Source organism: Megalobrama amblycephala, linkage group LG2 (genome assembly GCF_018812025.1).
Source record: "Megalobrama amblycephala isolate DHTTF-2021 linkage group LG2, ASM1881202v1, whole genome shotgun sequence".
Classification (NCBI taxonomy): domain Eukaryota; kingdom Metazoa; phylum Chordata; class Actinopteri; order Cypriniformes; family Xenocyprididae; genus Megalobrama; species Megalobrama amblycephala.
In genome coordinates, this window is record NC_063045.1 from 12,107,045 (window position 1) to 12,121,886 (window position 14,842).

Consider the following 14,842-nt stretch of genomic DNA (forward strand, 5'->3'; position numbering starts at 1 on the left):
ACTCAGACCCCGGCTTTCTGTGTTTTCAGTAACACTGCTGCATCTTTCCAATTGTTAAAATAAATAAAAAAATACAGAAAAAATAAGCAGTGGATAACTGATCAGAAGTTTATCACATCAGACTGGCTCAACCTAATTTGATACTATAATCTTCATGTCTGCTCTAAATCTGTTGTAGCTCAGAAAACAATAATAACACTTCACAGTAAGTTTCTATTAATTACTTTTGGTAATTAATTTAGGTATCATGAATTAACAGCATTTATATTAGTGGTGAGCATCTGAGCCTGTATCTGTAACAATCTCAAAATTATTTATATTTGTATTCAAATAAAACTGGAAGTGACAGAGCTTTAAACGGATGATTTTACAATTACTTGGGAAGACTGTCATATCTATGGTTTTAAATGTATATCTATTTCCTTCATAGTTCAAATGTGCCATGTATAAGTCATAAATAAATAAATGGTGTAAATGTTTAATAAAAGAAAATAAAGCTTATCATTATTTACTGATTAGAGAACATGGAAGTTGAAACAAAATAGAGGCTGAATATTACTAAAACAATTTTTTCTATGCATACAAAAAAACCTATGGAACTTACTATATAAAATAGAAACATAATGGGTTAGTAAATATTAACCAATATTAACCAAGATTGCATGCTGATAGTGATCATTAGTAGTTTATATTAAGTGTAACAAAGGAATGCGATCGCGAATGGACCTTGTTGTCAGCAGTGACGGAAAAGACTCTGGCTTCAGGCTCGGGAATGGCGAGCCTGAAGGTACGCTTGTCGAAACGAAACACAAAGCGGACCTCAATGCTTTCGCATATCACAAAGAAATCGAACCACAAATGGACCCACAAACGAACCGTACTCAAAGGTGGTTTGAGTACAGTTCGCTTTTTTGGGTCCTTTTAGGGGGTCTGAGATCACTTGGTTTGTTCACATATACAAGCTAAAGCGCTTCGAGAGCATTTGAAAGGGTTAAAGGAAGTCTCTGGTGTCCCCAGAATGTGTCTGTGAAGTTTCAGCTCAAAATACCCCACAGAACATTTATTATAGCTTGTCAAATTCGCCCCTACTTGGGTGTGAGGAAAAACACAGTTTTTTTTGTGTGTGTCCCTTTAAATGCAAATGAGCTTCTGCTCCCGCCCCCTTTCCAGAAGAGGGCGGAGCTTAAACAGCTCATGTTTAGGATACTCAACAACAACAAAGCTGGATAATCTCACGCAGCCAAAATGAGGATTGTCAGTAACGGTGTTCAGCCTTAAATGTTCGAACCGGACTCGGACACTGATGGAGAGACTCAGGAAGAAGTTACAAGTTTTAGAATGAAACTGGATGTTTCTGAATGGTTAGTGGATAAATTTATGTAGTTACTGTGGAGTTGATTCAACTCATCGACTAGCATATACCTTCATGATTTTTATTTTATTAAATTATATTTTATTTAAACGTATTCAAATAATTTTAAAATAATAATATACGGTAATTCGCTCCCAAAGAAGGTCATTAGGTGGTCGCAAACTGCCCAGTGCGGTACTGACCCATACTCTCGGTGCGGTGCGCACTCTTGCTCTTCCCGCTCCTCTCCTTGCCCTTGCTGAGTGCGGCGAGTTTGGTCGGTATCTGCTGCTGGACGCTGCCCTGCTTGTGCAGCTGGTTGGTGGTGCTGATGAGATGGATGGGAACCTCCGTCTTGGCCGGCAGGGTGTTGCAGGAGCTCTCCCGGCGCGAGTGGACTTCAGGACGCTCTGGGTAGTCGGCGGGGGATGCGGAGAGAGTGGTCCTCAGGAGCGACTTTAGAGGAAGCGCCTGGTCCCCTGCTCTGCCGAACATCAGCTCACCGTTGACGCTGGAGGAAACGGAAAGCTAAAACACAAAGCCAAATGCAAACATTAACACCACATGTAGATAAGCAATTTCAGGCAAAGGGGTCGATGAACATTTTAATTCATCAACTGCATTAGTATGAGGATGAAACTCCAACATTTTTTTTCAAAGATAAAGAGCATGCACAAAAATGTTAGACCTGTTCAGTTGTAATCATAGAGAATCATTTGTGAAAAACTAATTTGTATAAATTCTTAAGTAATGTGAATCTTTTTTTCGGGGAGGGGGGGTAGGTGGGGGCTACAAATAGTTGAACTGAATGCAACAATGTATGCAAGAATGGATTCCTGAATTATTGAATTGAATGGTTTCAATTTATACAAGAATCTATTTACAAAAAACTGAATTAAATGCAACAATTTATTCAAAAATGGCTTTACAAATGTTTAACTGAATGTAACAAATTTTATGAGAATGGATATGCAAACAACAGAATCAAATACACAAACATATTTAGGAACAATCTATATTGAAATGAGCATTTATGCAAAAATGTTTTCTTTTTTTATGTATTCATACAGAAAATCGTTCTGTCCGTTCTGAGTAAATTGTACAGAAAGCCATTTTTACAAAATCTGTTGTACTGAATTCAGTGGTGAGAACATGACAATTTTTTTTTCTGTTTTTGGAGCTGTGGTGTGCCAACTTTTCCTTCCTTTTTTACAATTTTTTGTGGTTGAAAACCCTCATTGAGCTTTTTTGCTCATTAGATGTTTGCATTTTGTGTTGAATTTTTACTGATTTCAGTGTGACAATGTACGTAAAGTGGATTCATAGCTAAGAATTGTACCAACTGCAGGATGTCAAACAATACAGGCAATATTGCTGCGATAAATCAAATGTCTTAAACTATTCCTCACTTGTTACTTTGAATGAACACATCTACTATAAGAATAAAGCATAAAGTAAATATTTTGAGCCAAAAAGTTTGTTGAGATGCACCTCCACTGTGTTTAAACTTCGAGAGCAACATCCATGTTTAAGCACGATACACAGGAATTGCTCAGCTAATGTGCCATGTAGGAAATCCAGTCCGAAGAGTTTGGGATTTAAAGGAAGAAGCTAAATTTAAAACACATGGTCTACTGCGTGCAGAACAAAGACGTTTGATGAGTGCAGTCAACACGGGCATAAAATGTAACACAAATTGAAGACAGCTCCACATGAAAGGACTAAGTTAAGCATAAGGTAAAGATTATTAATGCACATCAGCAACTAACAGTCAGAGAGCAGCTCCCTCCCAATCCTTTTCATCCAAAGGACATAGTGTACACTCTTTGGAGGAACAACCAAGTCTTGCTCAAGGGCCCAACACTGATTATGCAATTCCTGGGAAAAACCTCGAAGTAAACCTTGAAAATGAGTTCAAATAATTGACCGTGACGTTACCCTTAGGCTCACGATAAAGATTGAATAATCATGTCCTGCCCGTCACATCTACTTAAAGGTGTGGAGATGATGGCCAATCTTCTCCACACCTTAAGATGTGATGCAAACTAGTGCCACCCTCCTGAATCTGTTCATTATGCTTCAGCAAGTCACAATTCCACCCTTCAATTTCCATAATTTCACCAAAAAGGGACAAAATGTTGTTTGGGAGAACGTTTAGAGATGTTCCTCTGGAATCCTCAATCATCTAGAGGTTGGAAAAGCCTGACCTTTTCCAACTGGCCAGAGGCGACATCATCTTGAACCATCTTGGTCTTCGTGGAACAAGTAGTTTTCCCAAATACTGGGATCCCAGCACAGATGCTTCATTGTTCCCAGTCCTTAAGGTGCCTTCAGTAAATATAAGGTTTCCAGAGCGTAAAAATGCGAGGGGTGTGCAAGGTTTTCGGCACAAAGACTTGACTGACAGCACATAAACAATTAGGATTGGCCGCATTCCAGCGCTGGTATTAATGAAAGGGTGCTGGCAGGTAATTATACGTTGCGGTTTTCCCAACTCAAGACTTCCCTGGATACTCCAGGCAAATATTCATTTGGAGCAACTCTGCTGTGCACGGGCTGGTCGGAAGGGCTCGCTGCTGAAAACATGGCTCTTAAATCATGGTGCTAAATACCTGTTTCTGAAGGGTTGTTTTGGGTGTTTTTACTGTATGATGAAGCAGCGCAAAGACAGACTCCTTGGAAACAGGAATGTGGAATATAAATCTTACAAAAGCAAAATATACTCAGCCATATATAAGTTGCCTCCTTTGAAAAGCTGAACATCAAATTTGAGTGAACACACTACAGGTCAAAAGTTTGGAATGATTAAGATGTTTTAATGTTTTTGAAGTTTTATTTGATCAAAAAAAAAAAAAAAAAAAAAAAACAGTAAAAACAGTATTGTGAAATATTATTACAAATTAAAATAACGTATCTATTTTAATAATTGTAAAATGTAATTTATTCCTGTGATGCAAAGCTGAATTTTCAGCGTCATTACTCCAGTCTTCAGTGTCACATGATCTTTCAGAAATCATTCTAATATGCTGATTTGCTGCTCAAGAAACATTTCTGATTATTATCAATGTTGAAAACAGTTGTGCTTCTTCATATTTTTGTGGAAACTGTGATACACTATCATTCAAAAATTTGGGGTAAACAAGAATAAAAAATAAAAAAAAGGAAAAATTTATTCAGCAAGGATGCATTAAGTTGATCAAAAGTGACAGTAAAGACATTTATGTTACAAAAGATTTATATTAAATAAATGCTGTTCATTTGAACTTTCTATTCAGCAAGGAATCCTAAAAAAAAATGTATCATGATTTCCACAAAAATATTAAGCAGCAAAATATTTTCAACATTGATAATAATAATAATAATAGGGCTGTCAAACGATTAATCACGATTAATCGCATACAAAATAAAAGTTTTGAGTTTGCCTAATATATGTGGGTGTATTGTGTGTAATTATTATGTATATATAAATACAAACAAACACATTCATGTATATATTTGAGAAATATTTACAAGTATATTTATTTATTTTTTATTTTATGTAATTTATATCATATATAAATAAAATATTTTGTACATTTCTCTTAAATATATACATTAATTTGTGTGTATTTATATATACATATTAATTACACACATTACTCACACATATATTATGCAAACTCATACTTTTATTTTGTATGCGATTAATCACGATCAATCGTTTGACAGCTCTAAATAATAAGAACCATTATTAAAAATTGAGTACCTATAATAATTGAGCAAATCATCATGTGACAATGAGGACTGGAGTAATGATGCTGAAAATTCAGCTTTGATCACAGGAATAAATTACATTTTAAAAAAATATTAAAATAGAAAACAGCCATTTTATATTACAATAACATTTAAATCTTAAACGTTCCAAACTTTTGACCTGCACTGTATGAGTGAGTAAGAGAGAGAGAGATAAGATAAAGAAAAACAGCACATGAAAGACCAAAATTCGACGTTATCTAAAGAGTTGAGCTCTGGTTTAACAAAAGGAAGTGACTAAGGCAGTAACAAAAGAGCAGGTCTCACCCAGGTCAAACAACCCCCAATATATCTGACATGACAGCCGACACTGAGAAGGATAATAAACAATACAGCGGATAATAAAACTAGTCCAGGGAACAGTTGGAACTCAAAACAAAGACGAACGGTACAATTAGTGAACCATAAAATCGTAGTGAAATCATAAAAATGACATTGCCAAAAACACATCCATGAGCTTAATCTGACTCACAAACGCTCATATGAAACTAGAACTGTCTAAATGAACTGAAAAACATCTGAAACCACATTTCTGCAAATGATTGTCTTTGTCGAAATAAATCTCTACTATTTGGCATATATTTAAACAAGGTCTGTAGGCTGGCACCATGGACAGACGGTTACTATGTACTCATAGCCGTACTAACATGAGATAAGACGAGATCACAGGAAATCTGACAAGGCCGGGCATGACCGGACGTGCCTGCATGACCTCAAAAACATACAATGAACAGCAGAGCTGTGGCAACTTACTGTTAGGGACATTAGAAATGTTAATTAACGTTAGTTTTAAATGTTACAAAAAAATCACATGAGATTCTTAACCTACTTTACTAGGGAAGGATCTTGGCGGTCGACTAGTCAGTTGTTAGCTCGTGCTTGAAGCTTATCTAGATTTATGTTTTTAGTGGTGATGACTTAAAAGGAATAAAATAGAGATGTAACTTCACTGACAACAATATGCTACACTAAAAGTAAGAGTAACTTTGACTGTCTACATTTATTTCCAGCCATCAAAGTACAGCTTTTGTTACACATTTACCCAAATATTACTGTCGCACTCCAAAACTTTGAACTATTGGTAAAAATACACATGCAGAGACATCTTTGCATCTGCATCTGACATCAGTGTTGCATTAAGGCCGTGATGCACAAAGCTAATGTCAATTTGAAATATTTTAGGTTTAGTCGACTAAATATCATACGGTTTTATCTAATGGGTTTAGTTAAATTGTAATGCAAAATTTCTGAACACATCATATAGCCTACTCCTGAAGAAAACATATATTAATATTAGTATTAAACATCCTTATTATAGCTGTTAAAGAGCAGTGAGTGATTTTCTGTGTGAGTCTTTTGTGGTTTGATCAATATTAAGGCCACAGACAGCAGCAGGTTTATTAGGCTGCTGTCACTTTAAGACCAAATGCTGGGATCCAATACACTGATGCACATCCGATATTCTCACAACTGTTTACGTTTTCTTAAGACAGTGTTTTTGACTACTCTCCAAAACAGACATTTTGACATAATGTTGTGTGTATTTGTCTGTTCATGAACGAGAACTTAATTCAGTACTAGTAGGCTGTCTGTCTGTTTGTGTTGTCACACTTTTTCAGATTTATCCATTTGCCTGCTCTTCGCTTTCTCCCAGACATTTACATTTTTTTAGTGTTTTATGAGACATGCCAATTAATTTCCTGTATGTTACAGTTCAAATGTGTGCATCTGCAGCGCAGGACAGGATCTCTTCCCAAAATGTCCCTCCCTAACATTTCCGTCTAGTTTTTATTTGTTGACGAAACTGTCGATCGGTTTCCGTTATAGTTTTTTTCATTCAAAGATGGTTTTCATTTAGTTATCGTCCTGTTTTCGTCTGTGAAAAAATGTCGTTGATTAAAATAATGACGAAAATTATTCGTCAACGTAGGTCTGAGGTCAGAAAGCTCTCGGATTTCATTAAAAATATCTTGATAAAAATTAAAATTAAAAATATCTTAATTTGTGTTCCAAAGATGAATGAAGATCTTACGTGTTTGGATCGACATGAGGGTGGCACAACTAAATATATTTATTCTTTTGTAGTAGTAGTAGCAATTATAATTATCTCTATTTTATATTTGAGCCATATTTGATAGATTTTCACAAAATATTTGGCCAAATTTGTACAGCCCTACAAACAAGTACAGTAGTATCTTTGCATGATTTGAGTTAAATTAGATTTACCTCAAATCATGCAATGAATAGTTGACTAGTCGGTGGTAAATCAACTAGTCATTTTGACAACTCAGTTGATTTTGAAAATATGCTGTTTCTCAAACCCCTTTTTTCTACATACAAGTAGAAAAATGTACCAAAGGCTTCACCACTAAAGCACTGATTCAGTGTCCATTTCTGAGTAATCTGTCGAAACGAAAGGGGTTAGTCATCAAGTATGCACACGCAAATGGACAGACAGTCTGTGCTGCTCAAATCGGTTTAACATGATTGAAGGAAATCACGAAGACCCCTGAGTTTGACCAAAAACAGATGGAGTCAGTCAAACTGTTGAACAAAAATGCAAAATGCAAGTAGATTTGTGGGATGGTTTCAGTACTGAGACTTGGAAATCTCACAATATGTGGCTTTTGTTATGCGCTGTTTACACAGGGACTTTTTCTGTGAGCCGGTTAAGACTGTTCAAACAACGCTTGTCTGAGTGTCCGCTTTTTCTCAGAGAGCCTTCTGGGTAATCTAGCAGGCTCATCAGCAAACAGGTAGGGCAAGGGTGGCAGGTTGATTAGCCAAGCCGCTGCTATGAAAACTTCACAGTGCCACATTGTTCCTTCGATTGTCCTGTACAGTGGAACTGAAAGGAGACCGTGGGAAAGGCAGAAGCTCTCAGCTGGCACACCTACACCTTGTCATTTATAATAACAACATGTGGCACTGAAAGAGAGCAGGGAGGTGACATCATGATTATTTCATGTATGCCAGCTCCCATTTCCCTGAATAGCTGGGCGATGTATCAAATATTCATGACAGATTCGAGTTAGTCTTCTAACTTCAGTGTTGTTCAGTTTGATTCTTTTCTGAGATTCAGTTAAAACCTTCCAATCGATTCATAAGGTATTGATAAAAAAATATGAATACAAATTAATATGAATTTTTATTACCATGTATTGTTATATTGGTACACAAAAAACATTTATTTAAAAATATTTTTCAACTTCTTTGAAAAATATCTTTTGAATTTTTAAAATGACATGCTACAGTATTTTACTGTGTGGCAACAATGGCTGTTTGTTTGAACTGATGGTGATAATTTCTGACTAAAAAAAGAACTCAAGCCATTTCAGAATAGAAACATAAATTGAGAAATACTGAATATCATTAAAAGGCTATAACTTATCAAGATGTTTTTAGCTACACTACTATTCAAAAGTTTGTGTTTAGTAAGATTTCTTTTAAAGAAATAATACTTTTATTCAGCCAAAATGCATTAAATTTATCAAAAGTCAAAGTAAAGAAATTTCAAATGTTACAAATATTCCTATTTCATTATAAATGTTGTTCCTTTTAAACTTTTTGCATCAGTTTCCACAAAAATAGGAAACAGCACAACTGTTTTCAACACTGATAAAGATAATAAATGTTTCTTTAGCATCAAATTAGCATATTAGAATGATTTCTGAAGCATAAATGTGACACTGAAATTCAGCTTTGCATCACACAAATAAATTACATTTTAAAATATATTGAAATAGAAAACAGTTATTTTAAACTGTAATAATATTTTCGAATTATGACAATTAGAAAAAAAAAAAAAAAAAAAAATCATCAAAACTCTCCAAAATATTTGACCATGATGCTAAACATAAACAATTGTTTGAATGCTGAAAGATTCATTCAGGTGAACTTTTTTTTGGAGAGCAATAAAAATCAGACTTGGTGCTTGGTGACTTTACTATTTTGTGTGTAATTTTACACTTGTGTGTCAACTAGTCGAACTGGTATGATGATTAGGAAGTATTTAGTTACCTGTCTGAATGAACTTTAGATAGTTCAGTAGCTTTAGCTTATGTGGCCATCCAAGAGAACCAAGAATCTCATGGAGACGGATAGTAAGTATGGAAACAACTAGAGTCAGGAGGCATCTCACCTGTCCAACTTCCTGTGCGTACAGTGCTGCCGTATTCGGTACCGTGTTGTGCTTCTTCAACTTCCTCTGTTGCTCCAACCGTTCTCTCTCTTTCTCAACCGAACGTGTGGACTCTCTCAGCCTCTCCAGGTCTTGCTGGTACGTCTGTCTTTGCCTCTCCAGTTCTTGCCTCTCCTCGGCCAAACGCACCTCCAGCCGCCGACACTCCTCCTCCCTCTCCTTCAGCCTCTGCTGGTCGGCCTCGGCCTGCCGCCGCTGCTTCTCCCGCTCCCGTTCCCAGCGCGCTTGCTCCTGCCGATGCTGGCTCTGCAGCCGCTGGAAGTTGGCAAGCTCCTCGCGGTGCTTCTCCAGGTTGCGTTGCTTTTCCTGCTCCAGGAGCACGTCGGTGCCACGGTTCCGGCTGCCGGGACGGTCCCGCTCGGCGGTGAGGAGAGAGGTCCGCTGGAGCTCGATGTGGCTGTCCTGCTGAGAAATTATGGCCTGAAAGGGGAAGGAGAGAGAAAGTACTTAATGTTTGGATAGTAGTTAAGAGGTAACTAAGGCTTAGTTTAGCAAGCGTTGTGTCCTCTCAGCTGCCTGTCCTTGTATTTGCTCAAACATGATTTGTGTACTGTATTGTAAGTCGCTTTGGTAAGAAAGTGTCTGGTAAGAATGTAAATTCAATGTAATGTAAATAGAACGAAAGAAAGAAAAAAGAAAGAAGGCAAAGTCAAAAGAACAAACAAAAGCATTAACAAAAAAAAAAATACAGAAAGAAAGAAACAAACAAAACCAAAAGAATGCAAGAAAAGAAAGAAAATTAAAGGACAATTGAAAGAAAAATTAACTAAAGACTATAATAAGAACAAACCAACAGAAAGAACAACAAAAAACAAAACAACAACAGCAAAATAAAAAAAACAGAACAAACAAAAGAGAAAAACAAACAAAAATCAAATAAACTCAAAAGAACAAATAAAATAACAAAAGCGACAAACAAAAACAGAAGGATGAAAGACAAGGCAGAAAATGAAAAAATTTAAAAGACACAAGAAAGAGAAAACAAAATAAAGAACGAAAGGCCAGAAAGAAACAATGGACTGTTATAGAAACAAACAAATGAAAGAAAAAAGCATAAATGAAAGAGAAAGAATGAAAGCACAAAAATAAATAAGTAAAATTAATGAAAGTTGAGGAATAAACTAAACAAAAGAATAGAAGAAAACAAAATGACAAATCAGAAGAGAACGAATGGAAATCAAAAGAACATAGGAGCAAATGAACACACAAAAGAACATACAGAGAACAAATGAAAGAACAAAAGAATGAAACAAAAGAACAGAAGAAGAGCAAACGAAAAAAGAATGAACAAATCATTTGAATGAACAAATGAGCAAATGAAAGAGCAAACAAAATAAATAATAAATGAATAAACAAAATAAACAATAAAAATAAAAGAAGAGACAAATGAAAGAAAGGCAGTTGTTTAACTACAACATTACAGATGTTGTTTGACATCAGAACACCCCACAAATAAATGAGCACAACATGCCACGAGACACCTGACGAATTTAATTCCGTTAAACAAGATCTTATCTGGATTTGTCAGAGTGAGTGAGACATCAGTGTGTTTACCTGTAAACTGTAGAGCCTCTGTGACAGCAGCAGCACTCGCTCATAGAACTGGTAAAACAGGAAAACAAGGACAACATTACTGGCAGGATGATTCAATATTCAGAGACATTATTCTCACGATACACAATGCCACATTCTTGCCAAGTGAAGTATGGCTGCATTAACTGCCCATTAGGTGCGGTGAACGCAAAGGTTACCATCTCAGATATGTATTGGGAGGTGTATGAGAAACAATGTGCCTTTTATCTCATGGGAAACAAAGGGAGACATTATCTTCTCAATTCCAAATTGATGTGCGCTCTCACCTCTGATTCTGGAAATTTACAGATGGACCACATTTTGTGGCAGCCACGTGAGGAGGCCTCGTCCTGAGAGAGACGACAGATTAAAATGAATTAAAAATGATATCATGTATATCAATATTTGCTGAAAAAGCCCCCAAATGAAGATAATTCAAAGACATTTTCATGGTAGATGAGTAATGTAGTACTTTATCATAGTTTGTATTACATAGATAATAATACACACATTTTTTTTTTTTTTTAAATTAACTTATTTATTAGATACTATATTCTATAAATGAATGAATATATATATATATATATATATATATATATATATATATATATATATATATATATATATATATATATATATATAATCACACCAAATCATTTGATTTAAACATCAAATCTATAACTTTATTATTATCTACTGACATCTTGACCGGTATGACGGTTTAAAATTCCTGCCCAAATCATCTGATGTCACTCTCCTCGTTTAGTAAACACGGGCATGTTCCCATCGTGTGTTTGGCAAATGGCTACATGTGCGTTCTCTCACCGGCTCATCCTGGTCCTGACACGTGTAGACCTCTTTGAGCAGCGGATCCGAGCTGGCCCTCTGACTCCGGTCCCTGGTCCTGCCGGATGCTCCGGGAACCTTCTTCTTTATACTGCCGTCTGATTCAACACAGAATTACACCTGATTTACAAACTTATATCATGAAGGTACAAAATAGAAATGCACATAAACACTACAAACATGACTGATGAAGGAGATTGTGGGCAATTAGGCCTCACAAGACCGCATGCACGCATATTTGAAGAGCATCCAGGAACATCTGAAGCACTATATTCAACATATTATGATGCAAAACATACTAATTGTAATCTTACCTACAGTATTGTACAGATACTTTGCGGATTGGGATGCATAGCCTTTCAAATATGCAATGAATACAGATATCTAACAACAATAATGAGTCTTAAGTTAATCCCCATTAATGCAACATATGTAATCTGTCTAATCGTATGTAATGGCTCTTACTCTTAGGCAGTATGGTAGCAATGCTGTCGTATCCGCCGAAAGTGTCTGCTCTGCGTGGCAGCAGACTCAAGGATGGACTCTGGTTCCCCTCAGTCTGTGGAGATTCCCGAGCTCCAGATGCCAGGAGGTTCTGAAGGTTCTCCACTACAGAAAGACAGAGATACGCTTCAATAACTACATTTAGCTGTTAAACAATCTTGCTTGCAACCAGATGCAAATTGCCAGTGCTAAGTTATTATTATTATTATTATTCAGGCCCTGAACCTGTGTGAGCTGCTCAGATGTGTTACCTTCAGTAATGGCTCCTTTGAGCAGCTGCTCCCCCTGCTGGAGGTCAGAGGCGTCCCCCCGCAGCAGCAGACGGGAGCGGGAGCTGGTGTCTTCTAGACCGGCCACAGATTCAGCCAGCTCTGCAAACAACTGCAGCTTCTCCGTGAGGCTCTGGACAATCTGAGCATCCTTCAATGTCAGGCGATCTAGGGAAAAGGACACATAGACAGAGTAAAATATGTTCAAGAGGTGAAGCATTAGATAGTATTTTTAATTTTCAATCAGAAGAGCATCATAAAGCACATGTGCTTATAATAATTGACAAACAAAAGACAGCAAGATTTCAGTATTAAAACGCAAGTGCGCCCTCTAGTGACAAAAGATCTTTCAAAGCTCTTAAAAAGCAAATCACACAATCAAAATGATTTACAAAATCATTAACAAACAATCTACATGCTGCATTTACCGTGAAACTCTTTGAACCGGGTGACTCTGGCTTCCTCTTCCTCACTAAACAATCTCTCTTCTGTATGTGGACAGCTGATGGACAGGAACAGAGGAAGAACGGTTTAAAAAAAATAATGATAGAAGTAAATACAGACACTAATGTGGTGATAGATGAATACAGACCTCTCCACGGCCTGACGGATGTGGGTGATCCATGTGTTACGGTCTTCTTTCGAGGCTGTGTGGATTTCGTACATCTCGGGCTCGTTCGAGGAGGCGCAGATGAGAAACATGGCCCGCTCCTCGTGAGCCACCTCTCGCACAATCAACTTCTGCAGTGAAATAACGGATGGCTTGTTGTCCTAGCAGAAAAACAACACAGATGAGTACATTAAGATGAATAATTTCTCATCCTGTATGAACCAAAATTAAAGTGCATATCATACTCACCACGGTTGAGAACACGTATCTCTGATCCTTTTCTTGCAACAAGACGAGAACATCGGTAAGAAGTACAGCTAGAATATCTGCAACCGAAGCAAAGAAGAATCTCAAATGTCAATTATGAACCAAACAGACTTATGTTTGGAGCCTCCAATGGGACATTTGTGGTGGAAAAAAATTTGAGATGAGAGGAAAAACAATATTTCGATAATCTCTCTGAAAAGTATTGTGTTCCCCAAGAAATGGGGGGAAAATGCAAAAGCATTTTTTTTTTTTCCCACCATCACCAATGTCCCTTTAGGGGCTTTGTACTTATGCATGCAAATTGTCGTTCTCATAATACCTTTGAGGCGACCAGATGCTGATTTCCAGTTTACCATACCCTCGAACAAGAGTATGCGGCGGCCCTGAGAAAGGTCCTCCTTACGAAAGACACGTCCATCTTTGATTTTCCCGAGGGACTTGGGCTCCATCTTGGAGGTGATTTCCCTGAGCCGTGCTTCCTTCTCGTAGAGATTGACCTGGGAGTCCACCTGAACTATGGTGTCTTTGATTAGGCCGAGAGCTTGTGCTAATCCTTCATGTTCCTCTGTCCCGGCTGCAATGAGAAGTAAGTGTTTATAACCATGCACATTCATAACATCTGGATACTTTTACGGCACCATAATGACCAACCTTCTGTGTTTTGCAGGATGCGCTCCACAAGAACAGGATACTTGGTGATTCGCTGTGTCACCAGCAAGATGCACTCTGTAACGCCTAACCGCCGCACTATTGACAGATTACTTATTTTCTGAAACACAATAAGGTGAGAAAATGATTCAAAGCAGTGCTGAAGACAACCTAGCAAATGTTAACAACATTGAGATAAGATCTCAACATACTCTCATGAGATTCTGGAACTTCTTGTTGCTCTGGAGCTGCTCTTTGTAGTAGTTGACAGCCTCAGTGTGTCGACTGCAGAAATCACCATAACTTTCCTTCATTCGCTCTCCAAGTTCTCCAGAAAACTAAAACCAGATACACACAAATTAACTTGCTTGACATATGCTGTTTGTCACACTTCTTGCTTTACACTTCCTTCCCATTATTTTCTTCTTCACACTTGTGACAACAGCATGTGTGACGCAGAAAGTGTAGTCCAGGGCTGCGTTCCAGTTCGTTTTTTTAAATGCCCTTCCCTCGCTAACTTCCCTCGGTCTCGTTGACTCAGATGTACGTCATTGCATACGTAGCATGAGTGCCCACTACTGACAGAACCTTTGCAATGGGCTGAACTGGAACGTCCTAAGCCCTTGATCACTTGAATCCACAATGGAGCCGATTTATTTTTTCCCCTTACAAAATTGTTTAATACAGCATTCTATATGTATATATATATGTGTGTGTTTTAAATGTTTAAAAAAATAATTAATATATCATAGAATTGTTTGTGGTGGGGTAAATTAAACACG

General features: G+C 37.2%; 1 protein-coding gene across 3 annotated transcripts in view; it reads right to left on the reverse strand.

Moving 5' to 3' along the window:
* Nucleotides 1–14,842, reverse strand: part of arhgef18b (rho/rac guanine nucleotide exchange factor (GEF) 18b) — a 44,100-nt gene that overhangs the window by 2,932 nt on the left and 26,326 nt on the right. For all 3 annotated transcript variants that reach the window (XM_048182719.1, XM_048182720.1, XM_048182718.1), the window contains 13 exons: nt 14,273–14,398; nt 14,064–14,181; nt 13,732–13,986; nt 13,395–13,471; nt 13,128–13,306; nt 12,964–13,037; nt 12,518–12,703; nt 12,228–12,371; nt 11,742–11,860; nt 11,204–11,266; nt 10,899–10,946; nt 9,285–9,764; nt 1,555–1,879 (listed from right to left, as the gene is read on the reverse strand). In XM_048182719.1, the coding sequence (XP_048038676.1) occupies nt 1,555–1,879; nt 9,285–9,764; nt 10,899–10,946; nt 11,204–11,266; nt 11,742–11,860; nt 12,228–12,371; nt 12,518–12,703; nt 12,964–13,037; nt 13,128–13,306; nt 13,395–13,471; nt 13,732–13,986; nt 14,064–14,181; nt 14,273–14,398 (2,194 nt within the window). The remainder of the gene's footprint in view (nt 1–1,554; nt 1,880–9,284; nt 9,765–10,898; nt 10,947–11,203; nt 11,267–11,741; nt 11,861–12,227; nt 12,372–12,517; nt 12,704–12,963; nt 13,038–13,127; nt 13,307–13,394; nt 13,472–13,731; nt 13,987–14,063; nt 14,182–14,272; nt 14,399–14,842) is intronic.